Consider the following 18039-nt stretch of genomic DNA (forward strand, 5'->3'; position numbering starts at 1 on the left):
GCTTCTCAAGCACGCTGGGATCTGCCCTCGGCCTGACGATTGACGTGACACCCGAACCCGACTTCACCTGAAGCTCGAGCTTTCTCCTCCTCGACAGCTCAGACGCTCTTTTCCAAGGAATCTAGTCAGCGTGAGCAACAACGGCAGCCGGCGGGCTCTCGGTGCAACAGACTAATTGGCCCATTGGGTTCGTACGGATAGATCAAGCTGGCATCAAGCCACCAATTCGTGTCCCACTTCGTTCGAGAAGACTGAAGGTTTCCGCTTCGCACGCTCGGCAACTTAGCAACACTCCAGCTTCATGCCCAACCCCATGTGCTTCGTCTTTGGAGATGGGATGACCCCTCGACAAGGGTTACCGCGGATCATGCAGCCCACTACGAATATCTGCCCGCTGTGAGCTCAAGTCTTTCTCTCTCTCTCCATCTCCCTTATTCTCTCCAACCCAATGACTGAGCGCGCGCCTAGTTTGGAAAGGTCAATATGGTGCCAGACAGCAGTTCGCCATCCGAAAGCAAGTTGGCACGTTGGCTACTGGCCGTCAGTTCCAATCTCGACGTCTCCCGCAGGTCATTGCCTGCGGGGCGAGATGCGATGCATGGTGCCGAGCGTGGTTGGCGTCGCCCGCAGTGGGACGCAGATGCAACTTTTCACCACGATTCATGTCCATCACCAATCAATCGTCGATATCTCAAGGTCTCTACGACCGAACCGCATTGAGGGCAGATGCCCTTTCCTTATGCAGCAGTAAACCACAGCAGCTACAGAGTCGTATCACGATTTACCTTTGCGTTTAGTCGGCCACCGTCAAACGAAACACCTCATACCCCTGCTGGTGGGCTGGGCATCCAGGCGATAAAGACTGGGGTATCGACATGGTCCAGGGGTCATGTCGTTCTGACTTGTCATCATCACCAGGACCAGCTGCTGCCGCACCACTGCCCAAACCGGCCGACTGTCCTGATCCTCCCGCAACGATTTGGATTTCGTCCGATTCCATCCCATCCTCCGTATCCATTGTTGACTAGGTAGGAGCAGTACCGGCAACTTGTATCTCCAGTCAGTCAACTGTACCACGTTCTTCTGCCTTGTGCATCTTGGTGCAAACGCGGCTCTACACAACATCACTCAGACGGTCAGGATTGTCCTGTGAGCTGCGGCATAATTAATTGCAATTGGCTGCTAGTTTACATGCTTGAGACCGCAGCGAGGTCCCTTGCATTGACGTGGCAGGCTGCATTTCTCCAAATTACCGTCCAGAACCTGACTGGTTGGCGGGCAGTGTCTGCGAGACCGGACTGTCGAGTTCCCCTCGCTCCTCAAACGACGGAACGCGTGTTTGCGCATCGCATGTCATTTGGCAGCGTTCGCCTCCCCACACATCCATCTTAATGTCGCCGTCGCCATCGCCTTCGCATTTTACTGAATCTCCAATGTTTATGCGCACCAAGCGGTTGGATCTGATGGCGCATGGCGCATGGCTCAAGGACGAGTCGAGGTTCATTCACCCACGAGGTTACCCGAATTTCACGCAGCATCCCTTGCCTTAACGAAGTTACCTTCATCTTAATACTTGGATGGCTCACTCGGCGGCTATCCTAAGCCATCGTCAATGCAAGGTACGCACGTATTGAAATCTACCTTATTCCACCAAGCTTCTGGGCCTTCAGACTTCACTCTCCAGCCAACTTACCCTTGAAATCAATTCGCGATATCTTGATTCGTCTGTCCCATTGTAATCAATTATCACAGACCTTCTATCGGTATATGTACAGTCGTCCCACACTCGTCGAGAAAACTCCGTTCCGCAGGTCCTATAGGCCCCATTTCACTTCAGATCATTCGCTTGTCTTTGCCCTTGGAAGATCTCCTCCATACTCATGTTCACTTTGAAGCTGAACTTTACGCCTGCTTGCGGCAGACTGGTGTTCTATGCGAGCTATTAGTGGTCTTTCATACTGGTAAACAGCATTGTGATATTATGCTGATCGGTTGAAGTGCACCACACCGGACACAGCCCAGCCGTTTGCTCAGCTTGTCAAGCCAGGCACAGAGCTGACTGAGCCGATTTGCATTGACCATGTTCTTTGACTATAAGGGCAATGCCGACATTCAAGGCGAACATCGTTTGCTACGTCCTTCTGAAGGCGGCAATGGTTTGTCTGCTCATAGCCAACTTGTGAAGACTAAAGTCGTGCCCACCATTCAGCCAGCATTAACATCGGAGATGAGGCGCACGGCGCTTGACCGGGGTCTGCCTGCGTCAGCCCAAATACAACCTGTCCGTCATGAGCAGGCTGAATTTTTGAAGTTCTGAGCCAGCTCAAAATGCCCCGGCTCGACTTGCCAATTGAGTGGATTCAGGGCTGGCCGCAAGTCATGTCACTTGGCATCTTAAATTGGCGTCCCCAAGAGCGCTTTCGCATCCTGAAAATGCACGTGCTGATGAGGAGGGGCTTGTCAAATGTCGGCCAACTTCTTTCTTCACGAAGTTTGACTGCCCAAAGACCCTCTCGGTCAGGTCTTTCCGAATGGCCCCCCATGGTCATACATCAATCAATTAAGTCAGATTGTCATTCGTCCCCCCCAGTTCTGGAGCAAGCGAGCTGCCCCATCAAGAAGATCAGTCCGGGACAGCCCAGCCAGACTCGGCACTTGGGCCATTAATACCACAGTGGATGTGTTGTCCAGTGACATCATAGTAGTTCTTTCGCGCATGGCGAAAGCTCTGACGAATTATCGTCGTGTGTCCGGCCGGAGTACAGTCGAAAACCAGGCAAACGTAGCCTCGGATCTATATCGAGTACAATCACCACAACTGTCGTCAAACTGAGTAAATCGACGGCGAAGGATAAGTCTCTTTGAGCAAGGAGCAACGAAGATGATGATTACGGCCACATTATGGACGACCTCCAGCGACGACTCCACGGACCAACAGTAGACGAGCCCACTCATCAAAGGTTCGGGAAATTCGCGAAAAAGGCGCGACGCGTCTTTATTTAATCTCACATAACCCCGTACCAGTCCCAATTCCCCATCTTCAAATAACCTATTACCCAACTTCAACTTGGGCCATGCGGCCCAATCCATGATTCCCCCCCCCCCCAAAAGGCCGACAGGGACAACCCCGGCCGCTTCGAGCAAACACGTCGACGAACCACCCGTATCCGGACATCGGATTCCTGTCCGGGGATCCTTCGTGTGCCGACCCAAATGTGTGTTCCGCAGGACCGTACCAGCGTACGTATCCGTAGGGTTCGCAGGTAATAAATCGGCAGAGGGGGGGAGCGGGAAGCAACCCACATCCGAGGGGGGAAAAGTCCACGCGTTCGACTATGCGAAAGTGGTGTTGGTCGGTATGCGGAATTACGTCCAAACGGGGTTCCCGGCGATCTCGAACCAACCAGCCGGGGACCTGGACCAAGTTTTTGGTAACCATTTTATTGTTGGATTTTTTTTTCCCCCTGTTTGCCTCGCCTCGCCTTGCCCAGCAGCCAGCCCTGTTCTCGTCCAGTGATTCCAGTCTGAGCTCACCGAGTATTCTAGAAGATTTCCAAAGAAAAATCCGGCGGTGTGGATCGAGGGACAAACCCGTCAATGCAAGGGATCCGTATGCCCGGCCAACTCATTCGAAGAGCAATATCAAAGTCACAGCTAGCCGAGGGTCTTACAAGAAAAGCTTTGTCCAGACTGCAATTGCCAAGTTGCAAGAACTTTGAAGCTTTGTCCACGCCGCGGTGATGGCTTTTTTCTTTCTTGCTGGCAGTGAGATTTTTCTGCTGTCGTGCCACCGGAATGCAGGATGATTTGTCCAATTCATCAGCCTCGGGGGAGAGATCCATTCGGGAAAGCTCTTTGATGTCGGAATGTATTCAGTCAGCTGACTGTCTGCGGTTTTCCGGTGGCTCCGTGTTCATAGCCCGTATTCTCCGGGTTTGTCGGGCTACTGAGTCTATTGTCAGCAGCGGCCGCCTGTTTCCATGGAAGTTTATCGGATGCTTCGCGGCTTGGCTGTCCCCCAATAACATGCCGAATCCGAATAGGCGTCAATGTAGCGCCTTGATGAGACACTTTCTAGCCGGTTTTCTGCGCCAGTATCACATGGTGGGTGAGATGTTTGTAGCCGTGTAACTCAGAATTTTATTTCGACGTCATCTATAGTTTGATGGAGATATTGTATTCGTCCAGTCCAAGAGCAATAGCTGTGATTACTCCGCTGTACGCAACCAAGATGCCCATCGTTGCCATGGGTCCAACATTCAGTGTCGGCACCGTCATGTTGACGAGTCCGGTCAAGACGTTTGCGATGAGGAACAAAAACAGGCCGTTGCGATTGTAGGCGCGGAATACCCTACTGGTCGCCGTATGGTACGCCTCCTTCTCGGTCTTCGCGTCTGTCGCATTATAGAAGGACGGGAAGAAGGAAGTGTCCACTAGAGCGTAGGCTAGAAGTTGTGTCGAGTTGAACGCCGCTGTCCACAGGACATAGGGGAGGTTCGCGAGACGACGTGAGACGTTCAGACCGTCGCCGTAGCTGTTGCTCGTGGTCAAAAAATATAGCCCTGTCCACACAGCAGACCATATTGCCATCATCATGAGAAGCGTCTTGCGCTGAGTAGCAGGAGAAGAATCGCTTTTGGTGTTGAGACTCCGAGGCAGGACGTACATGCCTGTATCCTGTCCCGCAAGAAAGATGGCCAGGTAGCCGAAGAAGCTGAAGATACCTTCTCGGTTCTTTGAGAATAGGTCGGTCCTCGGGGCGGTCAGGATGTAAGCCTTGAGGTCGGTGCTCTCCAGAGCCACCTGATACAGCACACTCAGGATGATTGCAAGAGCGGCATAGCTAGGCACAATCTTGAGCGCAGATTGAAAGAGGGCGACAAACGGCGGCAGGAACCCCAGTGTGAAGAAGAAGTTCCAGTGAACGCCATACTCGGTGACATGTTCGGCGTAGTCGAGACCCTTGACGCTGAGCAAGCGGATGACGCCCAGGACGAGTAGCGGTAAGGAGTGGCGCATCGACTGCAGCAGACGTGTTGTCAGGGGTATCGATCGACCTTCGGCGCGCTCTTTCAAGACGGGCCGAGCAGCGACAACACCGGCGCTGAAGACGAAGGACCCGACGCCCATGTCCATCAGCGATGTTCCCCATGTCTCGACCTTGGCGAAGCGGCGCGGAAAGAGGCGGAAGTCGACGGCGAGGATGGCGATGCAAGTGATGACCAGCATGCTACCCCGGTAGTGTGTGAGGAAAGGCTTCACGGGTAGTACGGAGAGCGGCCCCGCGCCGGAGCCGGCCTTGGGCTTCGCATTGGGCGGTATAGCGGGCTTCTTGCGACTGACGCCGAAGTTGGAAGGCAGGGTGTAGATGAGGACGGCGGGACCGAGAAGGAGGGCGCAAAGTAGCAAGGGGGAGGAGGCGTAGAGGGTCGTGGAGAGGAGGATGGCGGTAACGTTGAGGAGGAAGTCGGCAGCAGCTCCCAACAGCGTGTAGGGTTTGAAGAAGGACTGGCGTGATTGGAGTACAGACCACAGCAGGATGGCGATCTGGAAAGGAATGCGGATGTCAGCAATTTGCTTTGTCTCGATGCATGCAATGCGCGGGGCCGCGTGGGATGTGAAGGGGGGCAGCAGCAATAGGGGATCAGAGGGTCAGGAGGGCAGATCAGAGTTTCTGTTCAAAGAAGATAGTTACGCACGGGAGCAACTGCAGTCACATAGTTGACTTCGGAGGCGGAGCCGCCAGAGAGGTTGGAGACAAAGTCTTCCTTGAGCTTCTTGTAGCTCGCGGCCGTAGCGTCGGACATATTTGCGATGGGTCGAAAGAGAGTTTGGTTTCTTTGGTTTCTGGGAGAAACAAGGAATGTGGGAGATGTTCAGTGCATGTCCAAAGAGACGAGAATGGTTTTGACGACGGCGAGCATTGCATTTGCCCGGTTCAGCGAAAAGAACAAGCTGTTCGTTGTTGCTCTTTTGGCGATGTGGTTTTTACCGGTGATTGCAACGTCAACCTTTCTCGGACGTTCTTTCTCTTGTCCTCTCCACCACGGGGAAAAAGACGAGACGAACTCTGGCCAGAAGGAGCAGCAGCAGCAGCAGCTTGGTTGGAAAGTGGTCCAAGCTCCTCCGTGGTATCGGCCGGGATACGTACCTTACCTTATTGGCTTACATAAGGAAATAGGTAGAGCAGGAAAGAAGAGCCAATGAACAGCTCCTTCCGTGGCACCGTGTGGGTCTTGGTCCGAATGCTGCGGAGGCACGGAGAGGAAGGAAGGGGCTTACGGCATACCTGACGCAGAAATCCTCCTGTTGTCTCCGTGCCTCCCGCTGTCAAAGGAAAGCTCGGGGGACGGGGCAAGCTTTGGGAAGGCCAAGCTCAGCCGAAGGCAGACACGTCACAAACATGGCATTCCAGGAGCATCCTCCGAGGCATCCTTCTTATGTTTCCTTTCATTATTCCTGTCATCGTTTTAGTTGTTGCTGCTGATCCTGTTGTTGTCTCATCCCTCCATGTCTCCCACGCTTACGACACATTCCACGCATCCATCTATCCGCGCAAATCAACCAACCAAACACCCGAATCTCTTGTCTCTGCCAGACTGACACCTTTTCATCCGTTTGTCAGCTCCATTCTTCGCCTCCCCCCTCCACCTCTGCAGTCTTTCCAACCCATCACAAATCGAGATCTGAGATCCCAATTGCTGCCTGTCATCGTCCTGTTCCACCGTTTCCCACTTTTCGCCATCACGGCCGCAACCATCTCCCGCCGTGCCAAACTTCCAAGACATACCGACGCCGTTGATGTTCCAACTCCACACTTTTGCAGCTTCGCCCCCGGCCTCACTGCGGCTTTCGTCCCAAGCCCAGCTCTACATTGGAAAAGATGGGTACCTTTGGTCTGAAGGCAGAGCTATAGCCTTACAACCTACACATCTGTGCAGTCTTGAAAACTTATTTACAGCTACATGGACAGATGCAGCTACGCCAAATTCGACTGGTGCGAGTGCGTGTGGAAGTGGAAATGCAAGGGCAAGTCCCAACCCAGTCATCGCACCCCCTCCAGCTCTCAACTGTTGGTTGCAGTCTTCTTGCTGCTGCTCTAGCTGCCACCAAGTCTCAACCCCAGACCGAAAGTCCTGGATTGGCCATCTCCTCAGAGAGAATGCAAGGCGGACAGAGCAATAGAAACTGCTTCTATGCGTCGAAGCCAACAACCTACACCCCCAGGCCTCAAGGTGGCAGGCAAGAAGATGCATGGTTAGCCAATTGTATCGCCAGAAACATGACGAATCAAGGCCCAGACAAGCCACATTTCTTTGTTCTCCTCTGTATCCATCTGCAGACGTTCAACTTCAAGCCTGCCATGTTCCATGGGTTTGCATCCGACAACCCAACCCACACACCTGCTAGCTCATCTCCTTTGTTCTCATATGCAATGAGTGACATGGGCATGGCTGTTGGCCGCAACCGCTCATTGTCACTTCATGCTTGACGACCGCATTCCTCATTACACTCCCACCGGGGCTTGCAGGCCCAAAGCAAAGATTGTAGCCGCCTTCTTTGCACACCCTTTCTCTGTCAGTGACAGTCTGTCAGTCTCTGCTTCTTTGCACCTTGCCTGTCTTTCTTGTCTTCTTTGAGAGAGACAGAGACCTACCGTACCTACCGGTCCTTTATTTTCTGATCCCGGCAGTTGCTGCAAGTGCCCTTTCTCTCTTTTGGCTCCTAAAGAAACTGGTGGGCGAGAAGTCCAAGACTTGCAAGCTGAGGTGGCTCACAAGGTCTTCCGCAAAGACATTAATTAACCCCTCCATCCACCCCAGACATAAGAGAAGCTCTTCTCCCTTGATCAAATCCCTACAGGGCTGCATACTCTTAACTCTCATCATCGCCATCCCATCATCTCGGTTGCACATTCCGATCCTTGGGCCCGTTCATTGTTACTCAGAAAATCTGACTTGAACACTTCCCTCTTCAGTCACCACTTGATATATCTTACAAGCCATTCACCTCTATCACTATCACAGACCACTATGGCTACCCCAATCGAGAGCCACCCTCGGGCAAGCCTTCACCCGTTATGGGCACCTTCATATAACCAAGGCGGATTCCCTCGTTCCTCGACTTCAAGCAGACCTACCGCCCCTAGCTCGTATTACAGCCCATCCGATCGTTCACCCAAAAGTCTGCCTACTCCGGTATTTCCTTCCAACGATGGCTCAATGAGACAGCATGAGCGCGCCATGGTCGACCGCCTCGGCTCCAGACTCCGACAAGCTCCAGGTTCCGGCGACCTTAGCCCGCCCAAGTCAACAAACCGGCCGAGCCCGCTTTCTCCTCTCGCAAAGCACTCAGCAAGCGACGGTAGACGTTATTCGGCTGCGCCTATTAGCCCTCGCCGGCCGGGTCCGCCGCCATCAGCATCTCCGGTCTCACCACCTATGGCCAGCAGTGTACGGAGGCAGACTCTCGCAGCGGAAACTCGATCGATGCTTCTCGCCGGTTTGGGCGAAGAGGCACAACGACGACAGTCTGTGGCAGGGCCTGGATATGTCGCCAGATCCAGGGAGGCCGAGAAGCGCGTCCAACTCGAGCAGCTGCGCGCATGGGGTCATGTGTATCTTGGTGATGCCAAAACCTCCGACGTCTTTGTTCAAGCTGTTTCTCTTAATCGTCGAAGCTCTAATGCGAGCACCAACTCGGATCAATCTGCTGGAGGTTCTTCGTCCCCACGAATGCCGTCCACGCCGACTCTCCCACCCCACCAGCGTCAAATGAAGTTTGGAGTTCGTCCTCGGGCCCTCGAACGCAAACCAATGCTCATCACTCACACTTTCGATATTGAGCAGTTGCGCTCCACCATCGCGGACCCATTGCCAAGCCCTGTTCCCGCGGATCAAAGAAGGCGGCCATCTCTGCATACTCAGGCCACTTCACCGCTGCCAAAGGTCTCATCTCCTCGACCGAGCGCGGCACGAAGGCGGTCGAGCAGTGCAATTCACAGCACGCTCCCTTACAGCCGCGGGCTAAAATCTGGAGATCATCGCGCGGCTTCATCGCGTGGCGCCGACACTATACCAATCCGTAAGTAATGTCTTGCCTAAGTTTATCCCCTCTGACGTTTGCGGACTTGAACCTTTTGGGCCATAGCCTCCAAGGCCGGCTCACTCCTACCCGAATACAAGGCAGGAAACCAAGGCTAACACCCAACCCACCCACAGATCTCCAATACGCCCGGTCCTCACTCCCGGTGTTGGCCGCTATCATCGTCTCCGGTACTGTGCAGGCTGGCGACGTTGTCGAATTGCCACTACCGTATCCCGAAGTGTGGTCCCAAACAGTCACCTATGTCTACACGGGACAAGGGGACTTGACGGATGCAGTCAAAGAAAACATCCTCTACCTCGCAGGAAAGGTTTAACGCCCACGTCTTGGCCTCGTGCTTGATTAACGACTTATGACTCTTATTTCTTTCTTCTCTTCCACTTGGCCGCCTTTTCCCAACGAATGCAGCACTCTGTATACCTTGCTCATTCCATGATCATGCGCTTTATTGGGGGGGATAGCGATCGTTGTGGGCCGTTTGCCTTGTTGTTCTTCTGTTCTTCAACACTCCTTTGTCCTCTTCTCTTGAGGACACCCTGTTCACTATACAACTTTGGCATCTATGCCCACATCATGACTTTATGTAGTTTAATGAATTTCTTTTTACAACACAGAGAGAACAGATTTACTGTCCATGACTATCAAAGACATGTTACCATTGGGTGTTTTCCAACTGAGTGATATGTTCTGTCTGTGCTCATGGTACCTCAAGAGCCGCGCGCCTCAAAGGAGAGGGAGTGTTTGCATCCCGCCAAAAACTCAATCTCAGTCACACCAGGCCACGAGTGACAGAACAGCCACACTTTGTCAATGACCGCCCTATCCGCTCTTCATTCCGCGTCCCGCCGAGACGGAAAGGCAGAGAGATGGCTACAAGGGAAGACCGGGTCTACTTTGTTTAGTGCAAAGCATCGTTACGTCCGCAAACGTGGGGTTGGGGGTTGGCGTGGACACCCGCCTAAACATACGATGGAGAACGCCCACGAGGGGAGGGGCACAGGGGGGGGGGGGTTGAAATCTTCCCGCACATCCGTCTCTTTGATGGGCTGTACACATGACGCTCTTGGACATCGCTGCGCAAGGGAATTTCATGGTGGTGATCAACGCATGTCAGCTGGAGTCTGCTCCGTGAGGGTGAGTGTGGTGGAGTTGCTGAGACCGACGTTGACAACGAGTTTGGTACCGGCCGAGAAGACGACGTTTTCATGTCTTCGCCTCCCCGTCTCCTCCTCGTGTTCGTTAGCATCGCGGTGGCCCTGTCGATGTTCTTTTGTCTCTGTTTTTCTTTTTAATCACTCTGGAAATCTACTCAGTCTTTGCTATATCCTAGGGTTTCTGTGGTTTCTACACACACTCCCCTCCCTTCCATCTGCGGTTCCGCACATACCCAAAGCCAAGCACCGAGGCCGGCTACTCTTGTCAAAAATTTTCCCGGATCATGGTGTCGATCTTGGACCCAGATCGCGCGGCGTTATATTGTTCTCTTTTTTTTGGGGGGGGGGGGGGGGGACCTTGGGACATCTGGTTCATTGCATGTCCCGTTAGTTGATGTCTATCCGGTCCACTACTGGTACAAACAGCGCCTTTGACCGGGAAGGGACGGGAAAGGTGTCAGGTGGAGGATCCTCGGGGCTCAGTGATAGAGTGGCATCAGCATCGACTTTCTTGCCTTGCGGACTTAGGTCCGGGTGATGCCCGGCAGGCAAGCTTTGGGATAAAGGTAGATACCATGACCGCGAGAAGGGTGGCTACGGCAGTTGTCGGCTGTCGCTTGCGAAATCTCCCCCCAAGCCTTACGCCTCAAGCCTCAAGCCCTTTCCCGCGGGTCCCTCATCTCTTCTGCGTGCAGAGATACGTTCGGTAGGACAAAGGCGGCAAGGCGTTTTTCTTACTTCCCAAAAAGAATAAAACAGGGGGGGGGAAAGGATGTCTTTCCACCACACGGAGAAATACCGAAGTAGAAGGGTAACTGACAGCCACCACTTGTTTTTCCCCTTTTCATTCTTGGTCTTGAGCACTGCAATCTCATCACCCGAAGACTCTCTACTCGGGCCTTGTGTAACCGTCCGATCTCTCGGCAAGTGTGCTTGTGTGGGTGTGGGTATGTGTGCGTGGATGTGTGCGTATGTTGTTATTCGGGCCTTTCAATGACGTGGTGTGCTGAAGGCATCCTGTCTGTTTTCAGCATATCAGATAATGTTTTCGTTCTTCGTCCTCTTGTTTCTTTTCCCCCCATCCATTTCCTTTTGACCTAGATCCTTCTCGAACTGGATCCTTTAGCCTTTTTTTTTTTTTTTGTCTCTGGCTGTCTGGGTCACCTCGTGGTTGCAAAACTTTACCAGAGAGTGGCGAAGCAGTTTTGCTCACGTGTTCGATGAGCCACCACTGATGTATGTCCGGATATGGTAAGGTTTTTTTTTCTTTCGGAGGAACGACGGGGCAAGAGAGGCTTCGGAAGTTCCGCTGGTCGATTCCGGCCCGTGTATTCGGTTGCTCGGTACTAGGTCTCGGGTGCAGGGTTCGATGTGAACGGCGGAAAGGAATGCGGCGGACAACGGGTACGAACTGATGGGGACCGGTTCCGGTTACCCACCCCGCCCCCCATCTCCGTGCCCGAGACCGGCTCGGAGAACCTTTTCCGCCGACGGCCTCAATGGAAATGAAGGACTTTCAACTTGCTGCGTAATGAATACGCCTTTCAGCGCCAAGGTAACAAAACGAATACTAGAACGTCAACAGGAGTTCATGCTCATTGTAATATCGCGGTTTAGCCGTTCACTCCATGCCTGTTGCAACCGCGCATAGGTAAGGTACTTACCTACATTTGATGCCAGTATACAAAGTCTACAAGTGGCTCTCGTAGGACATCGGATCTTGTATTGATATAAAGTTGGCACAGCAGGGGCCCCTTTCTTCTCATTGTGCTCTGAACATCGCTCATGCATCGCTCAGCCTGGATGTAACTCCCCAAGGGCTTTTGTAGAGTATAATGCTTTCATCTACCATCGTTTTGAAGACGAGAAAGCTGGTGGTCGGAATGGTAGTAGATATACACCCAAAACTGACAAACTGTCCGATCGAGCAAGATCGATAGCCTGATTAATGTGTCGAATGACACTCTTTCAAAATTGCTTGCGGATTTGACTGTAAGATAGATGAGCTCTTGGCCTCAGACACATACAAAGGGCAACACCATTCAATCTTTTGTGTGTTGTTTGAGAAGCATTACGGGTTACACTACAACCACTTGAAAACTGGCGTCGCATAGTCAGTCGCATGATAGGGGACACAACCATTTCGCAGACGCAAGAGGAGGACCGAATTCGAGTTCCAAAAGTGGAAATCGGCGCCATAATTTTAAGACAGATCCGAGTTTGATATCGTCGCAAGAGAATGTTCCGCCCATTTGACTTGATTCGAACAAAAGGGCCGGACTATCTTGATAGATGGGACCACCGTTCTTAACTTGAGAATAAGAGGGATGAATAATCCTCTCAGATAGCCTTAGCAATTGCTACTACGGTATTCACCACCGACCTCCCCTTTCTCTCTAGCACCGAGGCAGATGATGCTTCATAGTGGACAACTACAAAACCCTACTTCAAAGACAGCCTCAGCAGGATTTCGCCTCATTGACATAACTCGCCTGTCTATTTCCGTAACTTCATCGGGTCTGAAATACCTCTTTCGTACCTTCTCATCTTATTCTTGGCACGTAAGGTTCTTCAGCCGATCTTGTGAGAGAGAAAGACCTCAAGTCGCCGACAAAATACCGGAGCCGGAAAACGGGAAACGATTCTGCAGACATGTCACGTACGGGATGAGTAAATGCGGCAAAACGTCCGCAGTGGAGGAGCGCAGCGATAATTACTAACTAACAACTAGCAGCAAACAATATTCAACCAACATTCAGACGCGACTCAACGTAAGAATCGTTGGTGGCAATGCCTTGGTACCTTGGGCGGCTAGATCTGTGTTGCCAATACAGTCAGAGGATTAAACCTAACATGTTCATAGATCATACAACTTATATAGCATAGAAAAAGAGCAGCATAGGCTAATGGAGGATCACATTGATACTCTCTCGAAATAGACGACTCGAGAGCCACATCTCTCACCACTCTGTGGCTTCGATCTCACTTCTCCGCGGACGGAAACTTTGGTTTTCCCGTGGGCAGTAAATCATACCGTCGCTTAGAAGCCAGGCACCCATGGGAGCTGATAGTCTGAACTGCCCTTTGTAGAAGGCGGCCAAATAACCAGCTAGGATGATAAGACACATATGCTATCTCGCCCCTGCCTCCTCATGCTCTCCACGATATACGCGCATATCCAATGTAGTGATTCCTCCACTTCCGAGCCGTAACGTTTACAGCATATATATAAACCTCACTTATCCCCTATTTCTTGTTTGCAAGGTTCTCTACTTACGCCCCCTTGATACATCCTACATCCCAGCAACCCCCTTCTTGAATCCCACTCAACCTTGCACATGGCCCGAATCAAACAAAACACAAGGACAACAGCGGTGTATTTCTAGTAAAGGTAGTATCAAAGGTGTCGACAAGATCCAGCGTCATACCGGCCATCTGCTGTGAGGCTCTGTCCGGGAGAGTAATTGGATGTGTGAAATCGATGCCCTGCGTGATCCCGAGATATCAACTACCATGCACGAACAACCAACCGCGTAAGAATACACTGAACCAACCGACTTACTCAATATCGAAGATACATTCAGTAAGGAGGGGACTCTTTACTTCAACCAGGATATATCCGAGATCAAGCTCTAATGCTGGCCTGCATCGACTGCTGGCATCGACGTACTCATCTACCCAGCCAACAGCATATACGCCGATAGAGGTACTGGCTTACATACAATCAGACCCAAATATGAATGTAGGAGAGAACTTCAGAACGCGGCGGCATCCCGTTCTCAACAAGCGTTGTCGGCAAAAGCTACGTGGAGGCAACTTGACTCGTATAAAGAGACGAAAAGGGCTTGCCGTGTCGTATCTCGGGAGTAATTACACAACGTATCTACCAACATGGATTCATCATCGTGGATCCTTTAATCATCGTGGATCCTTTGAACATTTTCGCTAGAAAACGGTTTACCTCCGACCTGCTGGAGAAGACGACATCTTCCGAGGTAGATGTACTGCTACAATCTACAGGTTGCATAGAATACCTCGAGAAACCGTGACGCCATGCCAAACACCACAATCACAAGACTCAAGTCCCCGTCAAAGTCTTGCGCCTACTCTAAAGACAAAATCCATACAAGGCGCTCACTCTACGATTCCAATGAAGATCAACATTATCAGTCACCTCATTACTACTCTCCCAACCAAGGAGAGCTCCGCCAATCTCAAGCACACCCATCCATTCATTCACCCACGCACACATACCATCAATTTACGTCTGCGCCTCCGCCCCTTTAAGTTAATGGGCAAAAAAAAAAAAAAGTCCACACAAGTACATATCGAATACATACCATCAATTTGCAGAAAAGGTGTCCCTGCATCTCGCCCATCCAAGAATATCAAACCTTTTGCTCCCGCATATCTCATAGTTCACCACCAAAATCCAAGCCCCCCGCGGCCCGTCGTCTCGGAAAGGGCACAGGCAAACACTAATCCGGACCGGTATTTCTCGATCTCTTTCCACCGCTTAGATCTGCCGACTCTCTCTTGCATTTGCCCTCTAAAACCTTACGCATCTGATCTCCATCTCCACGTATATCCCATCCCCTCGGTAAAAACAAGCAAAGCATCGGGTGTTAGGCGTCAAAGCATCCAATGACGCGGGTCCTTGTGTGCAGCAGGCAGGGCGCAGGGTCCCTTGGTTCATCCCCTCAGACCGCACCTTACCACATCCCAATATCGCCGTCCACCAGTGCGTTTGTGTGTGGCTGCGTCGAGGCATGTGGTGATGCTGATATTCTGCATGGCCCGCGCATACCGGCCTGCCAGATACCAGGTCAAAACAGCGGCAACGACGCCAAAAGAACCCAAAAGGAAAAGAAAAGTCCTCCCAAAGTGAATGTGCGAGAAGGTGTGAGAGGGAAAGCTGAAAAGACCAAAAAGCCACCGAAACCTGCACCCGCAGAGCAACGACGACGCTAATGCCGAACTCAGATAAGCCAACAGGAGTGGCGGCCCGTTGAATTACCTTGACCTTGACCTTGGTCTGACTTGTCTGTTGAATGGGAATGAGGCCCTCGCTATAGCGTTCCTCCGAAAGCTTCACATGCTTGAAACCTCTTAGTATCCTCGCGCCGCATGTCTAGTCTCCTTGAGACATTTTCTTCCTTCCTCTCCCGACTTTCTCAACCGCAGCCATGCAACCATCATTTCCGATCCGGTCCCAGCTTTTCGCACCCAAGGACGGGAGCAGTGGCCGAGCGATTGATCCATAATCTCGGGCCTTCTGCAGCCCGAAGGCAGCCACGAAGCCAAACAATTGAAGAAGAACAACGCTTCAAAACCATTGATTGGCGCGCTATACGCCTGAACTCACTCGAGCTCGCGTGGTCCCCGACTTGGAAATCTCCACTTGGCCGCCTTGGTCTGGTTCTTCAAAAGTCACTCGGTTGGGCTTTGGGAAGGAGATTCGGCGGGAAGGGAAAATGTCAATTCATGCGAGAACGCCTCCCGGAGGCTGGTTTCCACGGGATGGCGAAGAAGCACAAGAGAAGGACAAAAAAGACAAAAGAAAGCATGTGAGAGATCGACAGCGGCTCAAATCCCACAGACACTCACCAGAAGACGATCGTTCCCCACGTTCCAGCCCCATCACCACCAGCCAGATCGCTTCCCCGCGGGGGATGAGGACCCCCCGTTGTAACTGCCATCCAACTTCCCAATCGCACTCGGCCTCGATTCCCAATTCGTCCATCGCGAAAACTCTATCTCTCTCCCTCTCAGTCCCATGCAACCAACGCACATGTTAAAATGCTCTTGATGCTGGACAAATCTGGCCAAATGCCTGTGTGTCTTCCTTCAGTCGCGTTGGTTGCATTGCCTACACAAGCGCGGCCGTCTCATCGAAGACATGCATATGCCACATCGCCTTAGCCCCAATGGCACCACTGGAGAATGAAGGTGTCCCATTTTACCACATTTGTATGCCTCTTCGACCAAGGTACTGAATAGGCAAGACCGCGGCCAGTGATTGTCCATAGAAGGACAGGCTTCCTTTCCCATCAACGGCGCTTCGTCATGTAGCAGCACCTATTGAATGCGGCTTCCAGATCGTGGGTCCAATTGTTGCATCGCGTATCTACCGGCATTCCAGTCTCTGCGCCGTACACTGCTCCATGTTGACCAATGGTTCTAAGTAGATGGTGTTGAGCCTGTCTGTTGTGCCGTCCACGATGGTCATATCAGGTCGTGAGACCGTCAGCATGTGACTCCAAATACGAGCCACGAGACACAGTCTGTTGTCGCCTTATCTCGGTTCTTGTTTGAGATGATCGCCAAGAACTGTATCGAGCTCACGATATCCAACGAAACTTCGCTCCTTGACTTAACTTGCGTGCCAACGGGTACGAGAGCAGAGGCACATGCGCCTTCGTTATTGCTCTCTACACTGTCAGGCCATCCATCTCACCAAGTTTGGCTATTGTCCCTTGTCACCTCCGCTAATGGGCCGCAGCAAGTGGACACTCGGAGGTCCCTAGAGCCTTTGATGCAAGAAATCCTGCATCATGTACGCCCAGGCCTTGCTTGACAATCTGGCTTCTGTTTGCAAGCTCCCAACGTACAGCCATGCACCCTCTTCTTCGTCTGGAGACAGTAGCGAAGCAAAACGAGACCCCATCATTCGAGGCTCGACAACCACCAATCTCACCACTCCACTTCCTCGGAGGTGGTGGGGGAGGGGTTGTGTGTGTCTGTGTGATACGCGCGCGTTCTCATCGGATGATAGGTTCACGCCGAGAGCTTCGGGGCTGGTTGAGACGCTGGGGCGTGGTTCCATCCACTCGGACGCACTGGCAGGGTCCTGTCAGTCGGGCAGCCTGTTCCTCGTTTCGGTCGATTCTTCAGCACAACGACGACGATTCCGCCCAGCTCGGCCAGGCCTCGGCCGGTCCTTAACGCCAGTTGTGTGGTCCCTCCAGGGTGTGTTTGTTTCGATAATCCCCATCCCCGTTCCCTGGCGGTGCAAAATTGACAGAGTTCCTGTTTATGACCCATTTGTTTGGCTTCAGTTAACCCCTCATGGTAAAAAATAAAATAAAAATAAGCGGCGGACGCCGCAGCCGCGATGGAAAACCTGCACCGGTCGGGATCATGGCTCGCTCGGACCGCGCTGAGAACATGGCGATAGTGGCTACAATTCTGGCAATCATTGTAGTTATTGCGATAACACGACCCGTTATGCTCAGGTACTACCTGGTGTTGTAGGTTAAGCCGCGGGCGAAACGGGCTCAAAACCCTTCGGCCCCCATTTGCCAGCAGATGTTACAATGGAATATCAATTGTGGATATGGTTATTGAATGGGTGTGAGGGTTCGGCATGGGTCTCCGATTCACGGCCATTCTTCTGTGATGAGGCTCCCGTCGAGAGAAGATTAACTGAATGTCAACTCAATTGGCGTGTTTTTGCGTGGGGGCCGGAAAGCAAAGGTGACGGCATGCTTCTCGCAGTGGAATGAAAGGCAACATTGAGCTTCCAGAACCGGACTTGGTCGTTTGCTGTAAGCCAATGTTCTCGGATTTCTGGCCATTTGCTGATTTTGGTAAGGTTAGTAAATTGATGACCAACTCAACAATTTCTGCACCGAAGCAGCAGTAGCTCGTAGCCGATTGACTGGTGACGCATCGGCTCCAAGTTGTCGCACGCTCGAGGTATGCAGGAACCTTGGTGTCGAACCTATCGACACTGCCTGCTGATGCCCGGGGCATTCCCTGAAATAGACCAAAAAGGGTA

General features: G+C 52.2%; 4 protein-coding genes across 4 annotated transcripts; 3 read left to right on the forward strand and 1 right to left on the reverse strand.

Moving 5' to 3' along the window:
* Window positions 1-4155: 4155 nt before the first annotated feature.
* On the reverse strand, window positions 4156-5807 carry BDZ83DRAFT_564108 (GPI-anchored wall transfer protein 1; the record flags this gene model as incomplete). The annotated part of the gene is made up of 2 exons (XM_060503609.1): window positions 4156-5547; window positions 5700-5807. 2 exons carry the CDS (start codon window positions 5805-5807, stop codon window positions 4156-4158), a joined length of 1500 nt encoding a protein of 499 aa, XP_060371753.1.
* Window positions 5808-8033: 2226 nt separating this feature from the next.
* BDZ83DRAFT_746131 (uncharacterized protein) lies at window positions 8034-9421 on the forward strand (the record flags this gene model as incomplete). Its single annotated transcript, XM_060513211.1, has 2 exons — window positions 8034-9084; window positions 9222-9421. 2 exons carry the CDS (start codon window positions 8034-8036, stop codon window positions 9419-9421), a joined length of 1251 nt encoding a protein of 416 aa, XP_060371754.1.
* On the forward strand, window positions 9300-9830 carry BDZ83DRAFT_1264 (uncharacterized protein). Its single transcript, XM_060501184.1, has one exon. It carries the CDS (start codon window positions 9508-9510, stop codon window positions 9784-9786), a length of 279 nt encoding a protein of 92 aa, XP_060371755.1. The 5' UTR covers window positions 9300-9507; the 3' UTR covers window positions 9787-9830.
* On the forward strand, window positions 9504-10840 carry BDZ83DRAFT_1120 (uncharacterized protein). Its single transcript, XM_060501097.1, has one exon. It carries the CDS (start codon window positions 9916-9918, stop codon window positions 10648-10650), a length of 735 nt encoding a protein of 244 aa, XP_060371756.1. The 5' UTR covers window positions 9504-9915; the 3' UTR covers window positions 10651-10840.
* Window positions 10841-18039: the final 7199 nt, after the last annotated feature.

Source organism: Colletotrichum acutatum (assembly GCF_030867785.1).
Source record: "Colletotrichum acutatum strain CBS 112980 chromosome Unknown BDZ83scaffold_1, whole genome shotgun sequence".
Classification (NCBI taxonomy): Eukaryota; Fungi; Ascomycota; class Sordariomycetes; order Glomerellales; family Glomerellaceae; genus Colletotrichum; species Colletotrichum acutatum.